Source organism: Nansenia antarctica, assembly GCF_963989245.1.
Source record: "Nansenia antarctica genome assembly, chromosome: 1".
In the NCBI taxonomy this organism is placed as follows: domain Eukaryota; kingdom Metazoa; phylum Chordata; class Actinopteri; order Argentiniformes; family Microstomatidae; genus Nansenia; species Nansenia antarctica.
Genome location: NC_137674.1, coordinates 31,569,255 through 31,597,174, shown reverse-complemented (window position 1 = coordinate 31,597,174; position 27,920 = coordinate 31,569,255). Strand labels below are relative to the sequence as shown.

At 47.8% G+C, this 27,920-nt stretch overlaps 2 protein-coding genes across 3 annotated transcripts in view; one reads left to right on the top strand and one right to left on the bottom strand.

Annotated features, from left to right (window-relative positions):
• Positions 1–27,920, bottom strand: part of dnajc17 (DnaJ (Hsp40) homolog, subfamily C, member 17) — a 49,608-nt gene that overhangs the window by 4,936 nt on the left and 16,752 nt on the right. For both annotated transcript variants that reach the window (XM_080533660.1, XM_080533661.1), the window contains exons 8-10: positions 25,103–25,180; positions 19,303–19,383; positions 18,043–18,177 (exon numbers count right to left, since the gene is read on the bottom strand). In XM_080533660.1, coding sequence (XP_080389786.1) covers positions 18,043–18,177; positions 19,303–19,383; positions 25,103–25,180 — 294 coding nt within the window. The remainder of the gene's footprint in view (positions 1–18,042; positions 18,178–19,302; positions 19,384–25,102; positions 25,181–27,920) is intronic.
• LOC308172029 (cdc42 effector protein 2) lies at positions 8,352–9,059 on the top strand (the record flags this gene model as incomplete). The annotated part of the gene is made up of 2 exons (XM_080546939.1): positions 8,352–8,707; positions 8,741–9,059. The coding sequence occupies 2 exons, from the start codon at positions 8,352–8,354 to the stop codon at positions 9,057–9,059; spliced, it is 675 nt and encodes a 224-aa protein (XP_080403065.1).

Here is a 27,920-nt window from a genome sequence, read left to right as displayed (position 1 = left end):
CGTCGGATCGAGCACGGCATCCGCTTAGGTCGTGGGTTCGACTCCCTGCCGGGACCATATATACACTGAAATGAGAAATGTGCGCAGAGTCACTGGCATGTAAGTCGCTTTGGATAAAAATCGTCAGCTAAATGACGTATTATTATTATTATTATTATTATTGTTGTTATCGTCCTCACACTTTTGTCACACACAGAGGAAGTAGACCTGTGTTCCATGGCTGTGTGGCTGCACATGTAACCGACTCAATCAGAGACCATCCTAACTCCTGAACACCTGGCTTTCTGGAGCGAAAAAGCTTCCATTTTCTCTTTGAAGAAAAGCCAGTGTGCCGACAGGAAACCCACAAACAGGAACACGGTTAGGTACGAAAGGTCCTTTTGGCGGGGGGAAAAGCAGCCAATGGACAAGAACAAAGTCGTGAAGGAGGGCTGACAGGGCTTTGACTTCGCCAAATCACACAATAACAAATGTGATGGATCACCGTACTTAAGCCCTGTATAGACAACGCAGGTCACGAGGTGGCTCATGGGCTGTCCGTGTAAAGGTGAACGCAGGCGGTTGTAACACAGTGTAGGAAGTGTGTTGGTGACAGCTCTCCGGTACACGGCAGAGATATTGGTCTGAATTTCTTTCCTCGCTTGGACAGAGAAAAGTGCCTTTGGAAAACCTTAAAGAAAAGGAAATAAACAAAATGAAAGAGAAATGGAGGTAGAGAAGTGAACTCCCCGTGCTCTGGTGTTTCTCTATATGATGGATGTGCTCAGGCTTCCTATGATGGGGAGATGGGGGAGAGGGCTGTTCAGCTATGTAGTATTCAACAATACAGCTTTGTAATACCAGAATTATGACTTTCACATTCAGGGCCTTCCGGGAAAAGACCTCTGATTGCAACAGATGTCATATTCAAACAGTGGGGGGCTGGTGAGAATGCTGAGCTTACACTCTGATCGTGCCAAGGGGAGTCTGGGTAATAGTAAAACAGTGGACTGAAGGTTAAAGTACAAATACACAAATTAAATGATGTGTACGTTTCGAAAGAGTACAGAGAGAGAGTGTGTGTGTGTGTGTGTGTGTGTGTGTGTGAGAGTGTGTGTGAGAGCTTAAATTTAAGCCTTCATGTTTTGCACCAGTTATGATTAAACACACTTCTTGCTTTTATTCATTGACATTTTTATTTTCTTACCATGCTCCTCTTGCTGTATTTTAAAATAATGTATGTAAAGCACTTTGAATTGCCCCTGTTGTATGAAATGTGCTATACAAATAAACTTGCCTTGCCTTGCGCGTGTGTGTGTGTGTGTGTGTGTGTGTGTGTGTGTGTGTGTGTGTGTGCGCATGTGTGTGTGTGCATGTGCGTGTGCGCATGTGTGTGCGCATGTGTGTGTGTGTGTGTGTGTGTGTGTGTGTGTGCGTGTGTGCGCGTGTGTGAGAGAGAGTGTGTGAACATGTGTGCGTGCGTGCGTGCGTGTGTGCGTGTACTCTGGTGTGGCCCAAGGAGAGTGGCTGTGTGTACCGCTGCTCATGCCTGCATGTGTAATGGTTTCTTATCGGCTTAACGTGCCTGAAAAAAAACTGCAACAGGAATGCAACCCTCCGCATACTGTTTACTCCACGACTCCAGGCTTCAAAGAAATCCAAATATCAAACCCTCCATTTAATAATTACAAATAATTTGGTGCCAGGACACACATGAAGGCAAACCTGCGCAGACTTCCCTGACCTCCCACGTCCAGCGCAAGAGCACGTCTGCCAACACTCTGCAGTTATCAAACAGGGGGGAAAGCCATGTCATAATAGTAATTATCAAAATCACAACAACAGCCCTAGAACTGTAGATTTGAAAAGGAACAAATTGTCCCATTATAATAGTCTGCAGACTTCAGACCGTCAACAACTGTTTTACAACAGATTTATCATCAAAGCGCTAAGTCATGTTACGTAACTTGTCTTCCGGTCCAACGGTTCTCATCTCCTGAGAGAGAGAACCCAGTCAGACAGGTGAGTTTCACTGGGAGCCCTGCCACCGGCCGCATCACTGACTCATCGTTACACACAGAGACAAACAGACAGACAGACAGAGGAGGAGGGGGGGGGAAAAACGACGTCTGAACCTTTCTGTCATGACAGGACTGTGATATATTTCATGAGAGAGAGAATATAAAATGTCAGACTCAAACTAAAAAAACTAAAAAAGGAAAAGGAAGGAAGGAAAGGCTGCTCTGCCTTTGGGCCTCAAAGACAGGAACACACAACAAAGGCCCGAAAGAATATCCACAAAAGCCTCAATTTGGGCTCCTAGAGCCAGTCTAAGCAGTATCTGGAACCACTTTCTCCCAGCAACAAAACAACAACATCAACAACAACAACGACGACAGGCTGTGTCCTAGGTTTCCGACCACAACACCAACCCTGGCCGGAGAGAAGGGAGAGAGGAGAGAGAGGAGAGGGGAGAGAGGAGAGGGGAGAGGGGAGAGAGGAGAGGAGAGAGGAGAGAGGAGAGGGGAGAGAGAGTAGAGAGAGGAGGGGAGAGAGAGGGGAGAGGGGAGAGAGAGGAGACGAGAGGAGGGGGGAGAGAGAGGAGAGGGGAGAGAGAGTAGAGAGGAGGGGAGAGAGAGGGGGGAGGGGAGAGAGAGGAGACGAGAGGAGGTGGGAGAGAGAGGAGAGGGGAGAGAGAGTAGAGAGAGGAGGGGAGAGAGGGGAGAGGGGAGAGAGAGGAGACGAGAGGAGGGGGGAGAGAGAGGGGAGAGGAGAGAGAGGAGAGGTGGTCCTCTGTGGCTTAGTTGGGAGAGCATTGTGCTAACAACGCTTAGAGTGTGGGTTCAATTCCTTCTGGGACACATATATACGGAAAAGTGTATGCACGCACTGCAATGTAAGTCTTTGGAATAAAAGCTAAATGGCGTATTTGAGAGAGGAAAGCAGCTGCAGTCACACATCCAGCTAAGCAGCAACCAAATCACCCCAGAGTTTGTACAGCATACCAACACACACACTCCACCTCAGACCCCTGGCCAAACACACACACACACACTCCACCTCAGACCCCTGGCCAAAAGGCAAGCCCTGTGGGGGCTGCGATACGACAGACAGAACGCACTGTTCTATCTCTTGATTTATTGCTAGCGTGAAACCATGGCTACCACAAAAAAACAAGAACACCGCGAAGTGAGGGTGGTGAGGGTGGTGGTGGTGGGCGCAAACGTCCACAAAATGGTAGAATTGTCAGAGTTGTTGAAATGCTCCGTTCCCCGTCTTGGATAAATGTTATGATAATGCGGTTATTTCATTTGCGTGAGCAATTGCATCTGTCGGAGCGGACCTGTTCTGGTGCAGTGGAATGGGGAGGGGACGGCAGGCAGTTATTTATTGGACCCGTTTGAAAGGGTTTGATGGAGAGAGTAATCCCGGAGAGGGAGATTAATCTGTCTGCTCCGCGAGCCTCTCACACCCTGGACGTCTGACCCCAGAGACCTCGGAACAGACAGAATGTTCTGTGAAGATGCCGGTTGTCAAATCAAATCAAATCAAAATCAGGCTTTTATTTATCTAGCGCCTTTCGTGCAAAATTGCAATACAAGGTACTTATAAGAATATAATGAAAACAACAACAACAACAACAACAACAACACAAAATAAAATCCAAACAAGAGTGAAAATAAACAGTGTAAAATTGAGCAAAATTGCAATACAAGTGGCTGAACAATACTCTAATACACACACACAGGGACACACACACACAGGGACACACACAGACACACACACACACACACACACACACACACGGTGCTTAACAATTTATGGAGGTTGTGGGGTACACAGTGTCCGGTGCTACTTCAGCCTGATACTTCAGCCTGAATTTATTTGACACGTTTTTAAAACGGGTATACAGTTATCGGCTCCAAAGGAGCTTAAAAAGCATACACGTATAAAAGAGAGAGAAAAAAAAGGTCTGTCTTGTAAGGTGTCCTTGAGAGCCTTGAAAGGCGCCCATAAATACAATATATTATTATTATTATTATTATTATTATTATTATTATTCCCATTGTGGGATAATAGTAGTAGGACAAGCAAAGACATCTGCAGAGACAGTGCTTACAGTCCTCTACTTGACCTTATCCACTAGGAAATCTTGTCACTGCTATAGATGTGATTTTAAAATGTTTGACATTTAGGCTAGCAGACGCTTTTATCCAAATCGATTTACAACAAGTACATTTGTCTAAAAGTAAGTGGATCATCTATACGTCAGTCGTCATAAGAAAACAACTCAACACTCGCTATGCTAGAAGAAGGAAGGGTTGAGACCTCAACACTCGCTATGCTAGAAGAAGGAAGGGTTGAGACCTCAACACTCGCTATGCTAGAAGAAGGAAGGGCTTAGACCTCGAGACCAAGCTGTGGGGCTATCAATGTACTGTGGTTATGGGTCTGTCAATAGCATCAACAACACAGCATACAAACACCAACCGCAAGCCCTCGTCAGCCATCGTATGTCATTTAGAAAAGACACACAATCGGTAACGCCAATTGCTGCTGCGACGTCGAAAGAACCTAAGATATTTTACTCTCTTATACTTGTATAACGGGATGTAACAATACACTTGATTCTGATTCAATTCAGAGGAGTCCATCCATATTCGCAACATCGACAAGACAGTGTACAAACACGAACCACAAACCAACCATGATCAGCCATCGTCACGTGTCATTTTAGAAAAGACACATAATTCGTAACGAAGTTCATCCGTCTTCACAACATAGTGGAGTATTCCTACAACATTCCAGCGGGTAGGGAGAGGACGTTACCAGGGTTACTAGGGGGCGTGGGAAATTGGAACGGCAACAGGTTATCAGCGTTATGCAATCCAGCCGGCCTGCACATACATGTCTGTGTGTGAGTCAATGGCTTCATCCGATTACAGCACAGACCTATTGGCCTCCAGTCAGCCAGAATGCCCTGCCTGCCTGCCTGCCTGCCTGCCTGCCTGCCTGGCCTCGCTGGGGGTTGGGGCGGGGGGGTTAGGGTTAGAGGAGCTTACGGAGCACAGGAAACCAGCAGAGTAGAGACAATGACATGGAGATTAGTGATCGGTTAGCTTAACCCCCCCCGCCCCAGAGGGTAGTCACCGCCCCCCCCCCCACACTCTAAAACACACACACAGGAACACACACACACAAACATAGATACACACACAAACACAGATACACACACACACACACACACAGACACGCTATTTGCCCCCTGAAACACACAGACCCTGTGATTCATCCAGTTCTGTCATTCAGCAGACAGGGAGGCAGGCAGGCAGGCAGACAGCAGATCCGTGAGGGTGACAACTCACCTCAGGTGCAGCAGCACAACAGGCTTGACGCCCACGAATCAACGGTTTCTGCCACATCACACCATTCACAGACAGGCGGGGTGACATCATCAGAGGGCAAACACACTCTATGCCACTAGGTAAAGTGGAGGGAGGGAGGGAGAGAGAGAAACAAACCAACTCCACCTGTCACAGAGTGAGTTGACCTGGGTACTCAGAGACGCGACAGAGGCTTTCAACAGCAGCACACCTGGAGTGGACTGCACAGCGCTACTGGGAGGATACTCTCTGTATATGACTGCTGAATGGACATGGGAGTTTAGTTTCATTCTTATCTGAGGACAGAGGCTCCTCTCTTTTTTCTCTCTCTTTCTCTTTCTTTCTCACCCTTCAGGGTTGTTCCCTCTGTGTCTACCTGTGCAGCTCGACAAGCCCCATCATGTCAGGAGAGATTGTGTCAGAGGCTGCAGGTATCAGCCACAGCCTGGCTTCCTGACACAGAGAGAGAGAGAGACAGACGTGTTTGTGTGGGATACAGACGCCTTGCGTACACACACACACACAGCACTTACAGGTAAGCCCTAAACAGATCTATTATACTATTATTCTATCCCTTTGTGCGATTTAAATCTATCAAAATCATTGATTGAAAAAAAGAGAAGAATGCCAAGTCTCGTAAATCACAGACTTCAGGCACCTTCGTTCGGACAAGGAGCCAATTCGTTTTGGACGTTTTTCTCTTAAGGTGTTCCAGTAGGTTGTGTGTGTGTGTGTGTGTGTGTGTGTGTGTCTGTGTGTCTGTGTGTGTGTGTGTGTGTGTGTGTGTGTGTGTGTGTGTGTGTGTGCGTGCGTGTGCTGTTTAGGAACTGTGAAGTCTTGGCAACATAGTTTTTTTACTGGGCTTCTTTAATTCTGACTTGGAGGCGAAGCGTTTCCTTAACATGATCCTCACCACTGAAATTCTAACACTCCTCCTTCGTCCAACTTACATGTTTGGAAAGGAATGCTGTTGTGTCCACACTCTCCCATCTCCCGCTGCTAGTAAAGTGCCGATAAAACCTTTACGGGCCAACAAACCATGTTTGCCGTAGTGCCTTACACATTTAAAGAGTGAGTGTTTCAAGTCACGAAGGCAGATCTAATCTGGGCAAAGCTGTTAGGAGACCGTTAAAACACGGAGACCACTGACATGGTGCATCTCACATGCCAGAGATGATGAACCGAGACCTTTGTTACTTCATAAAATGATTACTAACTCACGAAACACCACATTACTGGAGTCATACTGAACTAGGGGAAGGTGCGCTGAATTCAATCTTGGACTCTTGCTCTTTTTTTTAACTTACATTATGTCATTGGGAAATAGACAAATCTATAAATAATGTTTTATCATATTCTTATGCTCAATTCTATAAATAATGCTAGTTTTATCATATTCTTATGCTCAATTCTATAAATAATGCTAGTTTTATCATATTCTTATGCTCAATTCTATAAATAATGCTAGTTTTATCATATTCTTATGCTCAATTCTATATCTTTCCAAAGCATTAGCTTTGATTTGACTGTTTCTGTTGAAGGGTCATTGTCTTCAGATCAGATAGACTGCTGGACTGAAAAAATCAGGTGTAGTGCTGAGGCACAAATATGTACATTTCAAGCCTGCAAACTGCGACACTTTAAATGAATGTGCAATAACACTATGTGCAATATGACAACCCTAGTCGTCTATCTGTACAGTATAGTATAGTGGATAGTGTACATAGCCTTTATTTATGTAAACCAGCTCCTTCCCTTCTTGTTTTTGTTTTTGTTTTGTTTTTGTTTCCTAGCACCAGGGGAGCCACCCCTCCTAAATGTCGTTGTTTGGTACCTGTACTATAGCAATGACAATAAAGACCATTCAGATAAGGTTATGATTCATACTGTATATCAATGTACAAAGTGCTCTGAGATCTAATAGACCTGCTGACAGTGTCACCATTCACAGCAGACCACAGGATAGCCATATTCCCATAAAACACGAGATCCCATTAAATACAACATAGGACTACATAACAATCGCTACAATTCAGGTATTGTCACACATCTCTTATATCATAACAAGTCATTAGTTATGGAATCTGAGCTCAGGCAGCTCCTACAGATTAACAGGAACTCTGTAGACCAGGCAACAGAGATGAAAAGACCACAGAAGATCTGTAGATGACAGACAGAAGATTAGCGCATGCATTCATCAACAAAAGAAACTGTTATCAACCAGTAACTGTGTTTCCTCTCTCAACACACCATGCTGCGCCACATTCCCAGACATCGAATTCATCTTGATTAGGAAGTAGGAGTAAAGCCTCGATTTCCCCAAAAGCGATTACAGAAAAAGGAAAGCAATATTTCATACAAATATACAATATAGGGTTTCCAGAATGTGCATACTTGGTGCATTCTTACTGGAAGTCACAAGCAAGCTGAAGCCTTTCCATGGTGCACATTTAGCGGACCACACCGGCGTTTATGGGAAATAGCGGGGATTTGAAAAGTAAACATTTGGAATCAAAAACTTCAAAGCACATGTTGGAACATCGCCCGGGAGCCAAATGATGACGGATCGTATTAATTCACAAGCGAGCGCAGAGCAGGTGCATTTTCTAAACAATAGCTGCTTTTTCACTTCAGCCTTGACCCAAGGGACACATCTGGTGTTGGAAACCCGAGGAAACAAATATTGCACATCCCGTAAACTGTACCGTGGCGAGATGAAAGTCGCGAAAAAAAAACAAAACAAGAAGAGATTTACGATGTGTTATTGATGAGAAATCACCTTCACTTGACTGAACCAAACCTTCAAGACTAATCCTTTTAACATGTCTTCTCTTGCTTTGTTTCCCACCTTTTCCCAAAACAGTGTTTCTCTTGAAGATGGCATGCTGCTGTCTTTAGGTTCCGCCTCATTCCGACTCCCGTGCTGAGAAGTTAAAGTCGACATCGACATCTCGACTCGAAGGTCATCTCAACCTCGACCCGGCAACGATGCCGCTGAGCGCGTCTCTCCCCCGCAAGCCCCTCGCCGTCCGCTGGCCCGGCAGGACGCGGAGGCCCCGGCCGGTGACGTCCGTCAACATGATCAGCCTCCCGCTGGCCGACTTCCGCCACGTGTCCCACATCGGCGGCGAGGCGCACGGCGACAGTTTCGGCGACCTCTCCTTCCTGAAGAACGGCCACGGCCTGCTGCTGCAGAGCTCCCAGAGCGAACAGAACCTCTTCATGGCCTGCTCCCCGCCGCCCAAGCCCCCCCGCCTCAACCTGGACGAGGCCGAGAGCCCGGGGAGCGTGGGGAGCCCGGAGCCCTGGACCACCAGGCCGCGCCAGAGCTCCGCCCAGAGGAGGCAGAAGTGCAGCTCCCTCCCCCTGCTGGACAGCGAGGACGGGGACGGGGACGGACACAGGGACGGGGACAGGGACAGGGACGGGGACGGGGACGAGCTGGGCTACCGCAGGGCCAGCGTTAGCCCCGGCGCTAGCCCCAGCGTGAGCCCCACGGGGGGCCACAGCTACAGGCACAGTCCTGGCGGGGGCAGCCTGAGCTCGGGCAGGGAGGACGGGGACTCCACCCTGACCTGCCCGGAGGACGCCGCACAGCAGCTGGAGGACGAGCTGGACAACACCTTCTCCTTCTTCAGCCTGGACCTGGGGCCGTCCATCCTGGAGGACGTGCTGCAGGTCATGGAGAGGCGCTAACCCCCCCCCAGTAAGGGCTGCAGGTCATGGAGAGCCCCCCCCCCCGGGAAAAAACGTGGAGACTTAGTTAAGTTCATTGACGTCATGGAATGTGACGGGAGGAATCCCACCCGGAAAGATCCCCCCCGCCCTCCCCCCCCCCGGAAAGATACCCCTCCCGCTGACTGACGATTGAACAGCTAATACACAAAAGATATATTTATGTGATTCCTGACCCGGACAAGACCGGAACGGTTGAACTATCATGTGGATGTAATGTCTTTCCTTTGGATTAGCGGACTGCGGCCACATTACGGCCTTGCACGTGAAACCTGCTGTGTGACAGAGACAAAAGAGGAGTACCGTGATAGTCTGTGGAGAGAGAGAAAGAAAACCTCTTTCATTTCATGTGAGGATTTCATCATGTGACCTCTGCTTTCAGTTTATTTATCTATCCCTTCATTTGAGTTGGATCTAGCTCGTTCATCTACGGCAGATTATCATAAGAAATATTTTAGCGCATTAAGTGTGTCCTTTTTTTCCAATGTCCTTTAGCCATCTGTTGTGTCTATGATAATAGAATGAGTGTCTAATGTATCATGATGTTAAAGGGTTAACGCTCTAATTCTTCCCCTGTGAAGGGTTAGCACATAAGATCTATGGGCCATAGTTAATGTTCTTCTAGAATTACCTGTTGCAGAATTAGATAATATGTCATAGAGTCTAGTTAATAATTCAACGTCTTTTTTTTCTTCCTTTTTTTTTTTTATCATCTCAAGTCCTTGAAAAAGTAAAGTGGGCATTTTCAGTTTCGGCTGGTTTTCCTCCTTTTTTTTTTCCTGTTTAAAACACAGAGTTCTTTCCTAAAGACCTCTCAATGTGATCGTTAAGCCTTAAAAAGGGGGCAAGTGTTGTGTATAAGGAAAGAAAACACTAGTGGCTAGCTTTCAAGGTCCTCTGGGCTGTGACGTCTTGGCATTGGGAGTCCTTGCCTTCCCCCCAGTGCGTGTGGGTGGGGGGGGGGGGGGGGGCGGGATTGGGGCAATTTCTCCTCCGCACGCATCTTAGAGGCCCCCGTAGGAAGGTGCACGAAGGTACCCCCCGTCTCTCTTCCCCAACAACACCGTGAAAACAAACACTTAGCTCTGCTTCCAATAAAGCCGTGTCAGTGGTGGCGGGGGGCAACCCAACCCGAGGCCGAGCCCCCCCAAACTCCCACTCCTCCAGCGCTGTTTTCTTAGCTGTAAATCGGAGAGTAGTCCCTCGCTCTAGCGAGTGGCGCGTGAGGGGGGGTGGGTCGAGGGAAGGCAAGCGAGCGGGGTAATGCGATACTTCCACATGTGCTGGGTGGGGGGGGGGGGGGGGGGGTGAGGGGGGGCCGTGGTGGAGGCTGAGGGAGGGACCAGAGCCATCTATTACCAGCGTGGCTCCTGATGAGGGTTTAAACACTACCTGCTGAACAAACAGGGCTTGACCCCCCCCACCCCACCCTTCCTTCCCGGAACCCCCACCACCCCCACCCCCTGGCCGCAGTGCCCCCCATTCCCGTCCCCCGTCCCCCGTCTCTCCCACCCACCCATGGCCCCCCTCACCCACCTGCCAAGGGAGCCAGGAGAGAGCCACAGTACCCCCACCACAGCCCGCAGCTCAGCGGGGGGCCGTCAGAGAGGCGATGGTGCAACACTAGGAGCAGTCGCATTCCTGCGCTCCCTCAGGCTGCTAACTTCACGAGCCGCGAGAGTGTCCCCGCTGCGAGCAGATGTCGCGGGCAATGTTAGCACACAATGTGTTGGGACCAAACCCCAATAGAGCACAATACTGTGTTTTGGGTAGATGTTGTTTATCTTTTTCGTGCATCTTTCTGAAAACAAGTCGTAATGTCTTTTTTTACTGTATATTTTATTATGAGAATAGAATATTATTGTGAAACCCCTTTCAGAGAAGTATGTATTGTAAATTTGTTTTTTTTTTATTTTTTTATTTTTTTTACTGGGGAAGTCAAATTCCATGATCGGCGGTTTCGGGATAGAATTGCTCGTCAACATTTTAGATGGCTTGTGTTATTCTACAGTTTACACGGACTGACAGACTGACATTTGTTTGGTTTTCTAAGAGTCATGAGCCCGCCATCAAGGCAGGCAATAAGCCCTGTCTGTCACACTGCACCTCGCTGCCTCCGCGAGGAATTACAGCTGTGGACTATACGTGAGGAAAAAGCTAGCGCACACTTTCATGTTAGACACAGACTCGTGAGCCCAAATCAAGAGATACTTTTACACACAGCACTCCACACATTCCATTCAGTAGGGTTTAGTTTTTTTTAAAGAAACAGGGTCAAGGTATTGTTGCAATGAACTGAAGCCTGAAGGAAGACCTGGATGGTTAATCATGAACAGAGTGTCGAGCACACCTGCATCATAAAGAGGTTTGACCATGAGGTCAGACCTCAATAGGCCAGGCTGCCTCAATAGCCTCTTCAGTCCAGGGTGCGGCCATTACACTCTACCTGGCCTAGATAAGGAGGAGATCAAGCTAGGCGGTTATAATGGACTTTACCTTGGGTGATACTCCCAGGGATTTAGCTGTCAAAGGGAGAGGGGAGGAGGACTATAATAATAATAATAATAATAATATTATATGCCATTTAGCTGACGCTTTTATCCAAAGCGAGTTAGATTGTAGTGAGTGTGCGCGCACATGTTTTACTACAGTATATATGGTCCCTAAGCATTCTTGACTTCCTGTTCTTGTCTAATCAAAGTCTCACAAGGCTTCTCCTAAATTAAAATCACATTTGGACAGTACAGACCTTTTTTTCCTTTTCTTTAGTTTTTTTTTTACGAAAACTATTGCGTCACAAAGTGCTTCACAATATTTAACTTTTCACCCAAGTCCACCTTGCATATTCTACCAAGCTCCGTAGCCACCCCTCATAGCCAGTGCCCAGGAACAAGTGAATGCCCGCCCATGATAACCCATGATAACCCATGATAACCCCACAGCAGAGATAAGAGTGGTCCTCTGCAGCTCAGTTGGTAGAGCATGGTGCTAACAACGCTTAGGTTGGTGGGTTTGATTCCTGCTGGGACCATACGTATATACTGAAAACGTATGCACTCCCTGCAATGTAAGTCGCTTTGGATAAAAGTGTCAGCTAAATGGAATATATTATATATTATAAGAGGAATGCTGCCTCCTTCTCCCAAGAGCACAATAGTCTGCAGACAATGGTATGTGCGTGATCACAGACACACAAACCCACACCCACACCCACACCCACACCCACACCCACACACACACACACACACACACACACACACACACACACACACAGAGATTGACATCCCATTGTCTGCACCAGGCTACTCCGCACGAGGAGTCACAAAGTTATTCTCAACAAGCGCCCAAACTCACACGGCTGATCAGAGAACAAAGGCTGTAATTGGAAGACAAATTATCTCGGCGCTGGCCAAACCGGCCAAACATTCTGAACCGTGAGGTACCCCCCCCCCCTCCCTCCATCCCATCTGGTACCACTTTTCCACCAAATTCCAAACTTGCTATCATACAGAATACCACAAAAGCCTGCCATCTCACAAAAGAGGGGTGGCTTTTTTCTACATCTAGATTTTTTCAATTTGTTAAAAAAATGTTTCAGAAAATATTGTTTTGATAACTGATTCATTCCTATTGTAATTGCATCTGGCAGTGCAACCCAACGCTACTGAAAATATGCAACATGGTTTCGCAGGGGTTTGCAACGTGAGGGGTCCGTTTATGAAACCGATATTGTTTATGGAACGCTTCATAATGTCAGGACACATTACAGAGCTACCCGGTTACCCGTTTATTTTGGATTTAAAGACAAGCTTAGGGCCAAGGTAACTCACTGCAGATCACTGCTTCACATGACAGGGTATCGATGGTACAGGACGGCGTCTTAACTAAGACCTCGGGGGAACAAAAGAGTTCAGCATACAAGTGATTAAATTAAGCACATGAGATCTGAACAAATACAAAACCAACGTTGCAAACAAAAAACTATAACTGTATGTAGCTGAAAGATAACCGTATGTAGGGGAACGTCGACTTCCATCGAGTCTGTGTCAGAGAGGAAAGGAGCCAGAGTCAGAAAAAGACGGAAAAGTTCACACAGAGACCCCTGTGGCGTCTGTCCTTTCAACTATCCCATCGAGAAGACTGATAGGCAGATATCCACGGCTGCCAGACCTCCTGTCTAGAAAAGCAGAACTATCTCACCACCTCCCCTCTCTGTTCCCCATCCAAGCTAAACTCAGCTCTGAATCAATTCATACAGATAACACCAGGCAACAGATGTCAATTAACCAATCTGTTGTGCTGGTTCCTTTCATGGCTAAATGGTCTTTCCAGGAAGAGCAGAACCCTAGAAGTCTCTTATCTTCCTCCGGAAAGCGTCCAGTCACTGCAGCTGCCAACTTCCCGGACCTCAACTCATCCTATCCCAGACTCGGGGGCTATTTTAGGTGAGCTTGCACATTTTTCGGCAGAAACAAACTGCTACGATGGAACGATCCCAGAATAGCTGACACGCTACATCTGGTACATCCAATGTCGTGACAGGCCCGGTGATGACTTAAGCAGAGTTGTATGAGGCACAAAGTTAGATCTGCATCGACAGAAAAATACATGATCTATAAAAACGATAAAAACGGACACAATGTTTGTAGGACTGTCTTGCGTCCAGAGATTATGTTCACATTACAGGTTCGGATCAGGAGGGAGGGAGGGAGATAGGACGCAAGGCCTACAGAGGGGTTAATGCGTACGATATGAGAATTGTGGGAGGTAAGAGTTGATTTATTCGTCCTAGAGAATTGTCGGTGTGTCTGCGTCCCTGCAGTCAGACAGCAGATGTTGAGAGAGATCTCTCCGGGGAACAAAACAACACCGCCACCCTGATGAAGCCTCACAGACCCCCGTCTCACACACGCACAGACCGCCATGAGCATCACACACAACAGTTCAACTGTGTGTTACTGCCTGTACGGAGCCACGACAGTCTTGGCTTTCGTTTCGACAGACGACATAATTCAGAATGTCTGAAGGAGACACATAGCTGGCTGCGCGGATCCCAGGGCTGCTGGATAAATCTTCAACTACATCAAACATCAACGTCAAAGACTGCCCGTGTTTGTTTAGGCCGTCAGCTCTCTTCCCTCAGAGAGAGTGATTTACTACCGTACGCATATTTCATAGACCTACTCATTTCGCAATCTCCCATTACGAGGATTTATTATGGCACGGGGCAGCGATACGAAACAAAGCTCGACTTTAACAAGACCGAGCTGCTCTTCCTCCCTGGGAATGCCTGCCCTCTCCAAGACTTCTCCATCACACTGGAGAGCTCAACCCGTGACCTTCTCTACCGTGATAGCCAAGAATCTCGGGGTGATCCTTGACAACCACAGCACAGCGTCAGCATATTCTTCCTCTACAGCATCATGTGTATTCGTCCGTTTCTCACGAGAGAAGCAGCACAACCTTTGGTCTAAACATTTGTGATCTCCCGCCTTGACTACTGCAACGCACTGCTGGCCGGGCTCCCCGCGTCCGCCATCAGACCTCTGCAGCTCCTGCAGAATTCTGCCGCTCGTCTGGTGTTCAATCTCCCCAAATTCTCCCATGTCACCCCCCTCCTTCGCACCCTTCACTGTCTCCTGGTAGCAGCTCCTGGTAGCAGCTTGCATCAGATTCAAGACCCTGGTGCTCGCTGGTGTACCAGGCAGCAAAGGGAACAGCCCCTCCCTACTTGCAAGCAACAGTCAGCTCCCTAACCCCTGTCCGATCACTTTGCACTTCCACCTTGGCTGGCTGCCTGGCACCTCCACCTCTACATGGATGTCGCAGTTGCGCTATGCAGTCACAGCTTTTCACTGTCCTGGAACGAGCTTCTCACCACTGGTGGAACAAGCTTCTCACCACAGACTCCGTAGAGTCACTACCTATCTTCTGCTGTAGACTGAAAACCCATCTCTTCTACATCTTGACTGTCCCTCCCTCCTAAAGACCTCTCCATCCCCACTAACCCCCTGTACAGTTTCTCTACTGTAAATACAAATTAAAAAATAAATAAAAAGGAATTCTTCCTTCTTCTAGCATTGTGTGACTGCCATAGATTTGTTTTCTTATCATGGTTTCTCATGACTACTGATGTAGAGATGACTCACTTACTTGATTCACTTAAATGTTCTTGTTATAAGTCCCTTTGGATAAAGGCGTCTGCTAAATGTCTAAAATGTAAATGTACCTCAGGAGGTGAAACTAAATCCTATCTAAATACGAGGGATTTAAACTAGTGTGGTGCACGGGGAGCAATTCTAAAACAGGCCTTGGGTCAGGCTACCTTGGCCTGGACCGGGCCTCTACATTCTCAACACAAATAACCAGAGAGAGGATGAAACAGTGAATGGAACCAGAACCCCTTGAACATGTCAGTCGTTGCTGCATGGTGTTCCTTCCCTGGGCCAATACTTGACCACCACACCCATTTGGGCCTTCGGTAGAGAGAGAGAGCCTATAGCACTGAGAGTTAAATAACCACCCAGTACTGCATTCGTTGGCTCTTCGTGTCCACATATCTCCCTGGACAGTTGTTAGCCCCCTGTCCAACTCTGCTACAGTTCACTGAGATGTCTGTAATACAGGGGGGGGGGTCTACCGTGGGAGCCTCAGAGGGACTGCAGCATGTCACAGACCAGCGAAACTGGACACTCTTATTAAACAGAGTCGTGGGTTGAAGTCATGCGTGTCCCAGGGCTCCCTGCTGTGCCGGAGGCCCGGGGGCTAGGCTGAGTCCTCCAGCGTGGTGGGGGAGGGGGGGGGGGAGGCGGGAGGTTGGCGAGGTTAAAGAAGCTGGCCCTGCTCTAGCTCTGCTGTAGCTCTGCTGCTCCTCTGCGATCGCAGCTGGTGTCAGAGAGAGGGTTAGACGGTGCAAGAACGTTCCAGAATCTGGACGGTCCTCAAGACCTCCAAGGCTGCCTTCGCCGTCCCTCGTTCTCCCCCCAATCTCCACTGACCCCAGGCCAGATGTGGGACAATATTACAAATACCCACTGAATCCCCCCCCCCCACTTATTATGTCGTATGGGCCTCTTTAAACAGGCCTCGCTCTCACCGAGGGCTAATGCGAAAATTACACCACTATAATCTTGTTTTCATTCTCTTCCCCCGAAAAACTCGGCCGAAGCTCGAGATGAAGCAATCTGCGTCGGATATCTGTAAGGCAAAACCGGTTAACATAATAACATTAAAACGTATTACTCTGACAAGTCCCAGAGCGCGAGCTGTGAGCGTAGCGTGGCATGCTAACCCTGACCAGGGGCCTGAGTCACTGGGAGGGGGAGGGTTCAAAGGTGAAACTCAGTTCACCAGCAGCTCTGTGGAGAGTGATACGGGTCTGATCCGATCTGCAATAATACAAAGATCAGATATACTGGACAGCAGGGCTGGGCGATATGGCTTAAAAAATAAAATCTTGATATTTTCTGACATTTGGGCAATACACTAATATATGTTGATATTCTGTATTTTTTTCCTTATAACCTGTTGTTCAAATGCACTTCTTATTCAAAGAAGCTATCTTTTTAGGTTTCTTTGGGGGGGGTTTTGCCTGAAATAAAAAAAAACACCGTTTATTTCTACGAGAGGCTAGCCTAACTGGTTTTGACTTTTGCTCTAGCAGCGTAGAAAGCTGAAGCAAGCGCACAGTCCACTCTCATTTTCTATGAAAGTAAATAGTCACATTTGTGTCAGTTACGCCTAGCTCTTGAAACAGAAACAGAACCAAATCCTGACAGCAGACTACACTGTATGAAGAGGCCATGACAAGACCACACATCGCTGTTCTCAGCCGTGCTCCTCTGACTAGAGACAAATGACCCCTCCTCTACCTGTCAACCAGGCAGAGATCCCTCTTTCTCCTTACGTTTCCTAGATGTGCTGGAGGCCTTTTTTGGTGTGAGTGTGTGTGTGTGTGTGTGTGTGTGTGTGTGTGTGTGTGTGTGTGTGTGAGAGAGAGAGTTTGTGTGTGTGTGTGTGTGTGTGTGTGAGAGAGAGAGTTTGTGTGTGTGTGTGTGTGTGAGTGAGAGTGTGTGTGTGTGTGTGTGTGTGTGTGTGTGTGTGTGTGTGTGTGTGTGTGTGTGTGTATGTGTGTGAAAGAGAGAGAGTGTGTGTGTGTGTGTGTGTGTGTGTGTGTGTACGTGTGTGTACGTGTGTGTGTGTGTGTGTGTGTACGCGTGAGCGTGTGTGTGAGAGTCTGTGTCTGTGTGTTTATGCGTGTGTGTGTGTGTGTGCGTGCGTGTGAGTGAGAGAGAGAGATCAAAAAAGAACAGACGATTTGAGCAGCACGAAGCTGCCAGGCACACTCTCACACACACATACACACACACACACACACACACACACGCAGTCAGACTGGGCATCTCTCTGGGACCGTAGGAGAGCAGCCTCCCGTGCCAGCCGGCTATTACGGCACGCTGGTTCCCCTCAGGTTGGCGTGTGGTTCTGATGGAGAGAGCAGCAGCATTCCATGGGTCTCCCGGGTCAGGCCCTTTAATGAGAGACGGGCTCGGGCCAGCGCCGGGCCCTCCGACACACAACCCACTCCAAGGCAAACAAACCTAAGCCCATTTAACCAAACACGTTGTTCTGGGCCAGACGGGTAGAGTGCAAGAGGCTTGTAGCGGGGCGATATTGGCTGCGCCGATACGGCCGCACGAAAATTATAAAAACCCCCCGAAGTTTACATACCACTCTTTTGCGGGATCGGTGTTTGAGGAAATTATGTTTGAATTGGAAGCCGTCGACATGGGGATATCTTGTAACACAGAGCTGACATTACAGTTCAGGGGTAGAAAAAGGAGAATTAAGGCTAAGTGCTTTCAAACAGAGGGGGGGGGGGGGGGGGGGGGGGGAGAGGTTGGCCTTGCTGGTGTGTTGAGTGTTTTCGAGGTTAGCACCCTACCTGTACAGGTGTAAAATGGCCGACGGTGTGGAGACCCTGCGACACGGGTATAACGACGACTTCGGGCTGTCCCTCGAGCCACGAGATCTTCAACGGGTTTCCTGTCAGGCCCGTCTCGTTCTTGTACGCCAGGTCCTGCGTTAGGGGAAACAGAACCGTTCAGTGGCGGGGATCTGTGCAATAATACCATGTGCAATATGACAACCCTTGTGTACATAAGGTTCAGAGATAGGAAATGTTAGGATATTTATAGCATAGAGTACAGCACAGTGTTTTATTTGTATAGTATAGTAGTATAGTATAGTGGAGAGTGTATATAGCCTTTATTTATGTAAACCAGCTCTTTTCCGCTCTTGTTTTTAGTAATTCTTTTTTTCCAAGCACCAGGGGAGCCCCCCCTCCTAAATTTCGTTGTATGGTACCTGTACTGTATTAATGACAATAAAGACCATTCATTCATTCATTCATTCATTCATCTGCTGACAGGGCAGTCTCTCTCTTCTCAGGCCACCGCCCGCAGCAACGGCACCAGAGAATCAGTTTCATGGAGTGCATTATGTCTTTCACCCAAGCCCTGTGTTTGTGTATGTGCGTCTGTGTCTGGTTGGCATTTTTAATTTGAAACACACACACACACACACACACGCACACACGCGCACACACACGCACAAACACGCACGCAAACACAAACACACACACACACGCACAGGCACACACACACACACACACACACACACACACGTACAGGCGCACACACACAAACACACACACACGCGTGTGTACGTTATGTGGGGTGAACTTCAGCTACCCCAACCCCCCAAGCAGCACGGAGAGACCCTGAGATGTGCAGACAGAGACAGGGCCCCGAGCCCAGGGTCCCCCAGGGGGTGGGGGGGGGGAAGGCAGACATGTTCTTCTGAGGGGAACCACACACGCACCAGAGCACCACAACAAAACAGCACCACAACAACAAAGGGCCAGAGGACCCAGACAGTCGGAACAATGAGGCCGCAAGAAGCGAGCTGGGTTCCCCTGGTTTCAATCGGCCGACACGGAGAAGGGGAGAGAGTGTCCCCAGAGGCCGAGAGGGATATATCTAAATATACGTGGATATGAAAAATCCCTGGCCCTTAAGCTTGGGGGGACGATGAGACACATTTTCTGAGACGATTCCACCCCCAACAAGAAACACATGTAGTAAGTCAAGAGTCGGTGCATTTCACTTAGGAAAGCCGCTGAATTGGGGGGGTAGTTACTTACAGCTGCTCTGACGGTCGCGAATTCTACCACAGCGCTTCCTTTCTTCTTCGCTGATATGAGGACATTCAAAACATCTCCGTACTGAGAGGAAAGAAAGAGAGAGAGAGAGAGAGAGAGAGAGAGAGAGAGAGAGAGAGAGAGAGAGAGAGAGAGAGAGAGAGAGAGAGAGAGAGAGAGAGAGAGAGAGAGAGAGAGAGAAGACAGTTAAAATAACACTTTTTCAAAGTTATTCTTCTACACTGTATTAGTACATGGATTTTCATGTTGAGGTGTCCTTGGGCAAGACACAGAACCCCTAATTGCTCCCAATGCAGCCCGGCGCCTTGCATGGTAGCTTGCCGCCATTGGTGTGTGAATGTGTGTGTGAATGGGTGAATGAGAGGCCATTGTAAAGCGCTTTGGAATAAGGCTCTATATAAGTCAGTCCATTTACCATGTAGAATGGGTAGTGGGAGAAAAAAAACATAATGTACTGTAAGGAACATTGCCAAAAAATACATGGAATGGAATGGAATGGACTTTATTTGTCATTGCTACAGTACAGGTACCAAACAACGAAATTTAGGAGGGGTGGCTCCCCTGGTGTTTAGGAAAGGAAAAAGAAAACACATTTTAGAAAGAGCATAGATGCATAAAATCACAAGAAGGTAAGGAGCTGGTTTACATCAATAAAGGCTATGTACACAATCCACTGTACTATACTGCACAGATAGTCAACTAGGGTTGTCATATTGCACAAAAAGTATTTTTTCACATTATTTTAAAGTGTCACAGTTTGCAGGCTTGAAAATTTACATGTTTGTGCCTCAGCACTAGCTGCCATACAATCCGTCCGGACTGTCCTGGGCCCAGAACTTAGGCCTTTTCTGTGTTCAGGGCCTTGACGGCCCTGTGGTAGAAGCTGTTCTTCAGTCTGTTTGTCTTAGCGGCCGGGGTCCTGTACCTCCTGTTCGAGGGCAGCTTGACAAAGTGTTCGTGCCCAGGGTGGGTCGGGTCCTTGGAGATCTTGGAGGCCCTCCTGAGACAGCGTGTTTTGTACAGCTCCTCCAGAGAGGGGAGGGGGGCGCCGGTGATCTTCTGTGCTGTTCTCACGACTCTCTGTAGCTCGATTCTCTCCGCTGTTGTGCAGCTGTGGAACCAGTTGGAGATGCCGAAGGTGAGGATGCTCTCCACTGCGCCGTGGTAGAAGGCCACCAGTATCTCCTGCTTGTTGTGTTGTTTCCTGAGGCATCTCAGGGTGTATAGCCGCTGTTGTGCCCTCTTGATGGTGCCTTTAGTGTTGTCCTTCCAGGCCAGGTCATCCCGCATGTTGTGTCCCAGGAATCGGAGGGTTGAGACTATCTCCACGCTCTCTCCGTCGATGAGCAGGGGCTGGATCTCGGACTTTTTCCTCCTGAAGTCTACGATGAATTCCTGGGTCTTTGACTTGTTTAGCAGCAGGTTGTTAACCTTGCACAGCTTGCTCAATTGCTCTACCTCATCCCTGTACGCCGCCTCGTCCCCCCCCGAGATACATCCCACCACGGTGGTGTCGTCTGCAAACTTTACGATGTAGTTGCTGGGGTGGATGGGGGTGAAGTCGTGGGTGTAGAGGTTGTAGAGGATGGGGCTTAGCACGCAGCCCTGGGGTGACCCAGTGCTGAGGCTGAGGGCTGTGGAGGTGTGGGGGCCCACCCGCACCCTCTGGGGGCGGTCGGTCAGGAAGTCCTTGATCCACGCACATATAGAGTGTGATAGACCCAGGTCTAGTAGTTTGGTCACTAGCCTGTCTGGAAGGATGGTGTTAAAGGCGGAGCTGAAGTCCACGAAGAGCAGTCTCGCGTAGCTGTTTCCCCTCTCCAGGTGGGATAGAGTGGCGTGGAGAGTCGTCGCTATGGCGTCCTCTGTGGACCTGTGGGCTCTGTAGGCGAACTGGTATGGATCCAGGTTGGGCGGGAGGCGTGTGAGTATGTGGGCCCGGACTAGTTTCTCGAAGCACTTCATGATGATTGGTGTGAGTGCCACCGGGCGGTAGTCGTTTAGGCAGTTCACCGTGCTTTTCTTCGGGACTGGGATGATAGTTGAGGTTTTCAGGCAGGGTGGGACGGTGGCCTGGGACAGGGACTGGTTAAAGATGTTGGTGAAAACCCCGGCCAGCTGGTCGGCGCAGTCTCTCAGCACCCGTCCCAGGACATCTCATGAACCCTATCTGGGAAAACGTCTTCAAACCTAAGTTATTTCAGAGAAAGAGTCAACCTCTGCAACATTTCAAAAGGGACAACAACAACATGTCTGGGGGACAATTTGTTAAAAATAAACTACTGTTTGCTTATTTCCATCAGACAGCATCTTGGAGTTCTTCAGCTAATGTGGTGAGAAAGTGCAATAAAATATGTTCTGGTCCGGGCTGAAATTAGCTGTGGCTATCGTCCAGTTCCCTGCCAGTAGGACAGAGTACAGGGAGGCAGGGGAGGGAAGGGGAGGCCAGGGGAGGCTAGGGGAGGCCAGGGGAGGGCAGGGGAGACTAGGGGAGGCTAGGGGAGGCCAGGGGAGGGCAGGGGAGACTAGGGGAGGCTAGGGGAGGCCAGGGGAGGCACGGGAGGCCAGGGGAGGCCAGGGGAGGCCAGGGGAGGCAGGGGAGGCAAGGCCAGGGGAGGCAGAGGGAGGCAGAGGGAGGAGCGGCCCTGCGAGGGTCACTTAAAGACCTCTGATACAGAGAGAGAGAGAGAGACAGAGAGAGAACGAGAGAGAGGGAGGGAGAGACAGAGAGAGAGAGACAGACAGACAGACAGACAGACAGAGGGAGTAGTTGGAGGGAGGTTGACAGGACTTGGACTGCAACACTACAGTAAAAGCTGACTCCTCTCAGCCATAGTGGTAATTACATAGGGGTCTTTTGGCTCATGGAGGGCCTCCTCTGGGCATAGAGGGCCTGTGGATTGTGATATTGTATATGTCACCTGTTAGAGAGGCCCCCGGCCCTCTGAGAGGGGAAAAGAAGACCTCTGAGAACCCATTCCCGGGAAGTCTGCGTCTCTGGGAACGGGACAGGCCAGGAATGCTAATGGACGCTGAGGACACTCTGGAGCGGGCCAACAGTGACAAACGGGAGTCTCTGTAGACCCTTATTCCATAAATCCAAATATTTTAATACGTCAACCCTTTTTTCCCCTCTCCAGAGTAGATTTAAGCTCGTTCGTGTCCAAAACACACACACACACTACGGTCTCTCGTTCCCACACAGGGGAGTCTACCCCCCGACTCTCCCCAACGTTACCTGCCACTCAACGGAGCTCGCCATCTCAAACAGCCTCGTTTTTGTTTTGTTTTTCCTTCCACATTTCAAATCCCTTTTAACTTTTAAGACAAAACAACAACACTCATTTTCCCACAATCCTTTGTCCCGGCCTCCCATGCCTGACTTCGCACTGATTGTGCGTGCAGAGGATAAATTGGACCTGTAACCTTTTTTCTTCTTTTTTTTTTTTCTTGACGTCAGTGACACTTGGACTTGCCCTATCCTCATTCCTGCACGCCCGCTACGCCCCACCGATACGCCCCATGGCTGCTTTCACATCAAGGTGGTACCAGGTTCGCATGAGAAGAGCACATTTCCTAGCGACTCCCCTGGCACTGATAAATACCCGCCCGCTAACAGGGGCACTAACAATGGCGTGCTCCGCTTTAAGAGGGCACTGCATTGCCCCGAGCGCTCTTTTCACTCGCTACAAAATTTAATGGGGCTTGTATAAGAGGGAGGAATAAAACCATCTATAACACTGATGTCATCAGACCTCAGACGTGGACACTAGGCAGGCAGGTCTCTGTACGGGAGAACCCACGGGTCTGAGAACCCACAGGTCTGAGAGAACACAGGTCTGAGAGAACACAGGTCTGAGAGAACACAGGTCTGAGAGAACACAGGTCTGAGAACCCACAGGTCTGAGAGAACACAGGTCTGAGAGAACACAGGTCTGAGAGAACACAGGTCTGAGAGAACACAGGTCTGAGAGAACACAGGTCTGAGAGAACACAGGTCTGAGAGAACACAGGTCTGAGAGAACACAGGTCTGAGAACCCACAGGTCTGAGAGAACACAGGTCTGAGAGAACACAGGTCTGAGAGAACACAGGTCTGAGAGAACACAGGTCTGAGAGAACACAGGACTGAGAGAACACAGGTCTGAGAGAACACAGGTCTGAGAGAACACAGGTCTGAGAACCCACAGGACTGAGAGAACACAGGTCTGAGAACCCACAGGTCTGAGAGAACACAGGTCTGAGAGAACACAGGTCTGAGAACCCACAGGACTGAGAGAACACAGGACTGAGAGAACACAGGTCTGAGAGAACACAGGTCTGAGAGAACACAGGTCTGAGAGAACACAGGTCTGAGAGAACACAGGTCTGAGAGAACACAGGTCTGAGAGAACACAGGTCTGAGAGAACACAGGTCTGAGAGAACACAGGTCTGAGAGAACACAGGACTGAGAGAACACAGGTCTGAGAGAACACAGGTCTGAGAGAACACAGGACTGAGAGAACACAGGACTGAGAGAACACAGGACTGAGAGAACACAGGTCTGAGAGAACACAGGTCTGAGAGAACACAGGACTGAGAGAACACAGGTCTGAGAGAACACAGGTCTGAGAGAACACAGGACTGAGAGAACACAGGTCTGAGAGAACACAGGACTGAGAGAACACAGGTCTGAGAGAACACAGGACTGAGAGAACACAGGACTGAGAGAACACAGGTCTGAGAGAACACAGGACTGAGAGAACACAGGTCTGAGAGAACACAGGACTGAGAACCCACAGGTCTGAGAGAACACAGGACTGAGAGAACACAGGTCTGAGAGAACACAGGTCTGAGAGAACACAGGTCTGAGAGAACACAGGTCTGAGAGAACACAGGTCTGAGAGAACACAGGACTGAGAGAACACAGGTCTGAGAGAACACAGGTCTGAGAGAACACAGGACTGAGAACCCACAGGTCTGAGAGAACACAGGACTGAGAGAACACAGGACTGAGAGAACACAGGTCTGAGAGAACACAGGTCTGAGAGAACACAGGACTGAGAGAACACAGGTCTGAGAGAACACAGGTCTGAGAGAACACAGGACTGAGAACCCACAGGTCTGAGAGAACACAGGACTGAGAGAACACAGGTCTGAGAGAACACAGGTCTGAGAGAACACAGGTCTGAGAGAACACAGGTCTGAGAGAACACAGGTCTGAGAGAACACAGGTCTGAGAGAACACAGGTCTGAGAGGATAGAGAAGAGGTCTCCCAGATTGTAGACAGAGACCTTGGTTCGATCATAAATAATAAGTAGGATTATATGACCCGCTTTCCTGTTTATCTGTTTTATGTCCTGTACTGTTGTCACTTTTTTCTATCTTGAATTATGCCTATTGCCTTGTTGTCTGTACATTGTCTAGATACTGCTAATTGTATCCTGTCTTATTTGTCACTTATGTCTTGTACTATTGTCACAATTGTTTTTTTTATCTTGAATTATGCCTGTTGTCTTATTGTCTTGTGCTGCAATGTCAGGAACTGAAGCCTACGAATTTTACTCTCTTACACTTATGTGTAATATGGCGTAACAATAAAACTTGAAACTTGAAATAATAAGTAGGATTATATGACCTGCTTTCCTTCTGCTGTTTATCTATTAAAATATGAAAATTCAAAGATAAGACTGGTCATTTCCATGTCACACATGGAGGTGTGTGAAGGGCCACAGTTTATGGCCTTGAGATTGAGGTTTCTTTGTGTGACAATGTTTGGTGATTGATTTTCAGAGCACCCACCTTTTGAAGAAGGCTAAAGAGGAAGTCTTGAGAGTAGCCCCCATTTGTGTCGTCCTCCTTTTTACACTTCCACTTCATCTGGGAAGAGAGAGAGAGGATGAACCGAGTTAGGAGAGAGACCCAGAGAAATAACCCACTTGTTGGTTAAGGATCTATTAGTTGATTAATCTACCGCTTAACCTATTTGTTTTTCTATTTGTGGATTCATATACCACTTAATATCATGTGGTCATGTGAAATCTTTTCACTTCCCGGTATTTATTTATTTTTATTTTTATAAGCTTGCGGTTTAGGTGGTCAGTGATTTTGTTAACATTTCTCCCCCCATAATTCCTCTACTGTTAATAATAATAATAATAATAATAAAAATTTAAAAATTAAATTAAGTAATCCTTCCTTCTTCTAGCATTGTGACTGCCAAGGGCACCTGGACCTTGCATAGAAGCACCTGGACCTTGCATCTACGATGACTGATGGATAGATGATTCACTTACTTTCGACAAATGTACTTATGTACATTGTAAGTCGCTGTATAACAGCGTCTGCTAAATGTCAAAAATGTAAATGTAAATGTTCTAGACAGGAAACCAGCAGGGTGCCTAAACACTGAGTGGGGGGGGCACTTTACAAGTTAACAATGAAATGATTGCAAACTGCTTAAACCGAGCCCTCTTGGTACAACACTCTTGTTTACTTGGCTCCATGTCACTCACTCTCTCTAACTTCTTGGCCTTCTGAAATACAGTTAAATATAACATCTAATCAGATGTGTTGTCAACTAAAGCACGAATCTATTAATATTTACAGCCGTACTGTACAAAAAAGGTATTGAACCCGTCTGAGTACACCACCCCTTGAAAGATGAAATCTCTCACTACATCAATCCTGTCTACTACCATGTGGATATATAGGAACAATCAAGCAGGGGTTCCGCTAGGTTTAGCCTGGCTTTAGATAATGTGGCGAGAACACACTGGCAGTGTCTCATTCTGATGACACGCATAGATTAGTATGGTATGAGCCCCTGCGCCGGGCCAAGGCGCGCGGCCCCCCGGGGGGAGGTTGTTAAGCTCTTGGAGCTGGCCCACCAGCACCTGGGAGACTTGCAGTCAATTTCCATGCAGCTTCACGTGGTACGGAGGAGAGTGGGGGCGAAAATTAACTAAAACCGCCCTTTTTCCTCTGGCTCTGGACTGGAGAGAACGCACTGACTCAACCGCTAACCGCAACGCACAGGGAACTCAACTGGCCGCGCGCGTCTAATCAGCAAGTAACGGGAAACAAATCGGCCCCAAAACGGATAGTTGTGGAACGCCGCAAAAGGTTGCTAACGTAGAAATGTGTAGGAGTGATCGTGAGAACACCTCAGAGAGATTTGAAGCTTATCAGCCATCTTACATTTTAATCATTTAGCAGATGCTTTTATCCAGTTACAGATTACAGGGACAGTCTCCCTGGAGTATATTAGGGCTAAGTGCCTTACTCAAGTGGTGGTGTTCCCAGGTGGGATTTAAACTCATGACCTTCTGATCACCAGTCCAAATCACTATCGACTAGGCCATCACAACCCCACTACTAGGCACGGATAAGAATGCATATTTGTAAATCAAATGATGTACAGCTCAAAGAGGTGGGGTACCGAGAATTGAGTACACTTTCAACCATTAAACATTAGGTTCTTTTGTGGTTCTGTGACCTCCATGACCTCTATGACCTCCATGCCATGAACGTGTACTCAATTCTGGGTGCCCCACCTCTTTGAGCTGTACATCATTTGATTTACAAATATGCATTCTTATCCGTGCCTAGTAGTTCCATGTATAAAAAAAGAAGAAAAAAAAGTTGTGCAACAGTTGAATTCCATTCACAAGCCCTTATCTCATTAACTATCTGGAGAGCAGTATTATAAATGGCAAGTAGCGAAGGCCTGACTAGGTCCAGCTCCAACACTCTGTTCACTGTCAGAGGAAGGGCTTTCTCGGAACTGCCCTGTCTAAACAGTTTCTTTAAGCAACAATTATTCCTAAAAATGTGCTTTCTCCTTCCAAGGCTGTTCGCCTCTACCCAACGATAACCTTGTACCCCATTAATCTTCTAACGAGGCAGAGCAGGTCTTGGGTGATACCCAAGTTACAGGCCGCCACAACATGTTGCTGAAGCAGTTATGTTGCTGGTACTTTAAACCTTTTTTAAAGTGATTGGAGTTCCCTGGCAACAACCGGTCTGGTACATCAGATTCCTAGGCTTGCGAAGCCGCAAATAACAGAAAATATTTTAGAGCAAAAACAAATACCCTCACACGAAAAGCATTGAGAGGTCATATTTCAAAGGCCCCTGTCAAAGGATCTGCCATACTGGGGAAGACGAGAATGATTTATGATCGAATCCCATGTAGCAATGTTGAAATGCATGAGGACGGTTAAAAGATGTCAGGATCAATGTCCCGATACTTATGACTGATTTCGACATTTGGTGTAACCTCAAATAACTTCAGAAAACACTTGGTAAAATGGTTAGATTTCTGTTTCTTTGGGGAGATGAAAAATGTTGGATTATTTTTGGATTTGGTTTGAAAAATAAAGCACTCATAAAATACCCAGAATTCATAGCATCGCACAAGCTATTATATGCTGAGGCCAGAAAAGATAAGACTTGAGCGATGTTGACTTTTTAAAAAGACATGCAGAACACATTCATTTGACGTTTATCAATATTATTAATAACAAAACCTTTAATAACTGACGTTATCGGGTTTGATACCGATTTCTTATGTGTTTTCAGTTATCAGTGCCTTTAAGACTCTTAGGCTGAGAGAAAT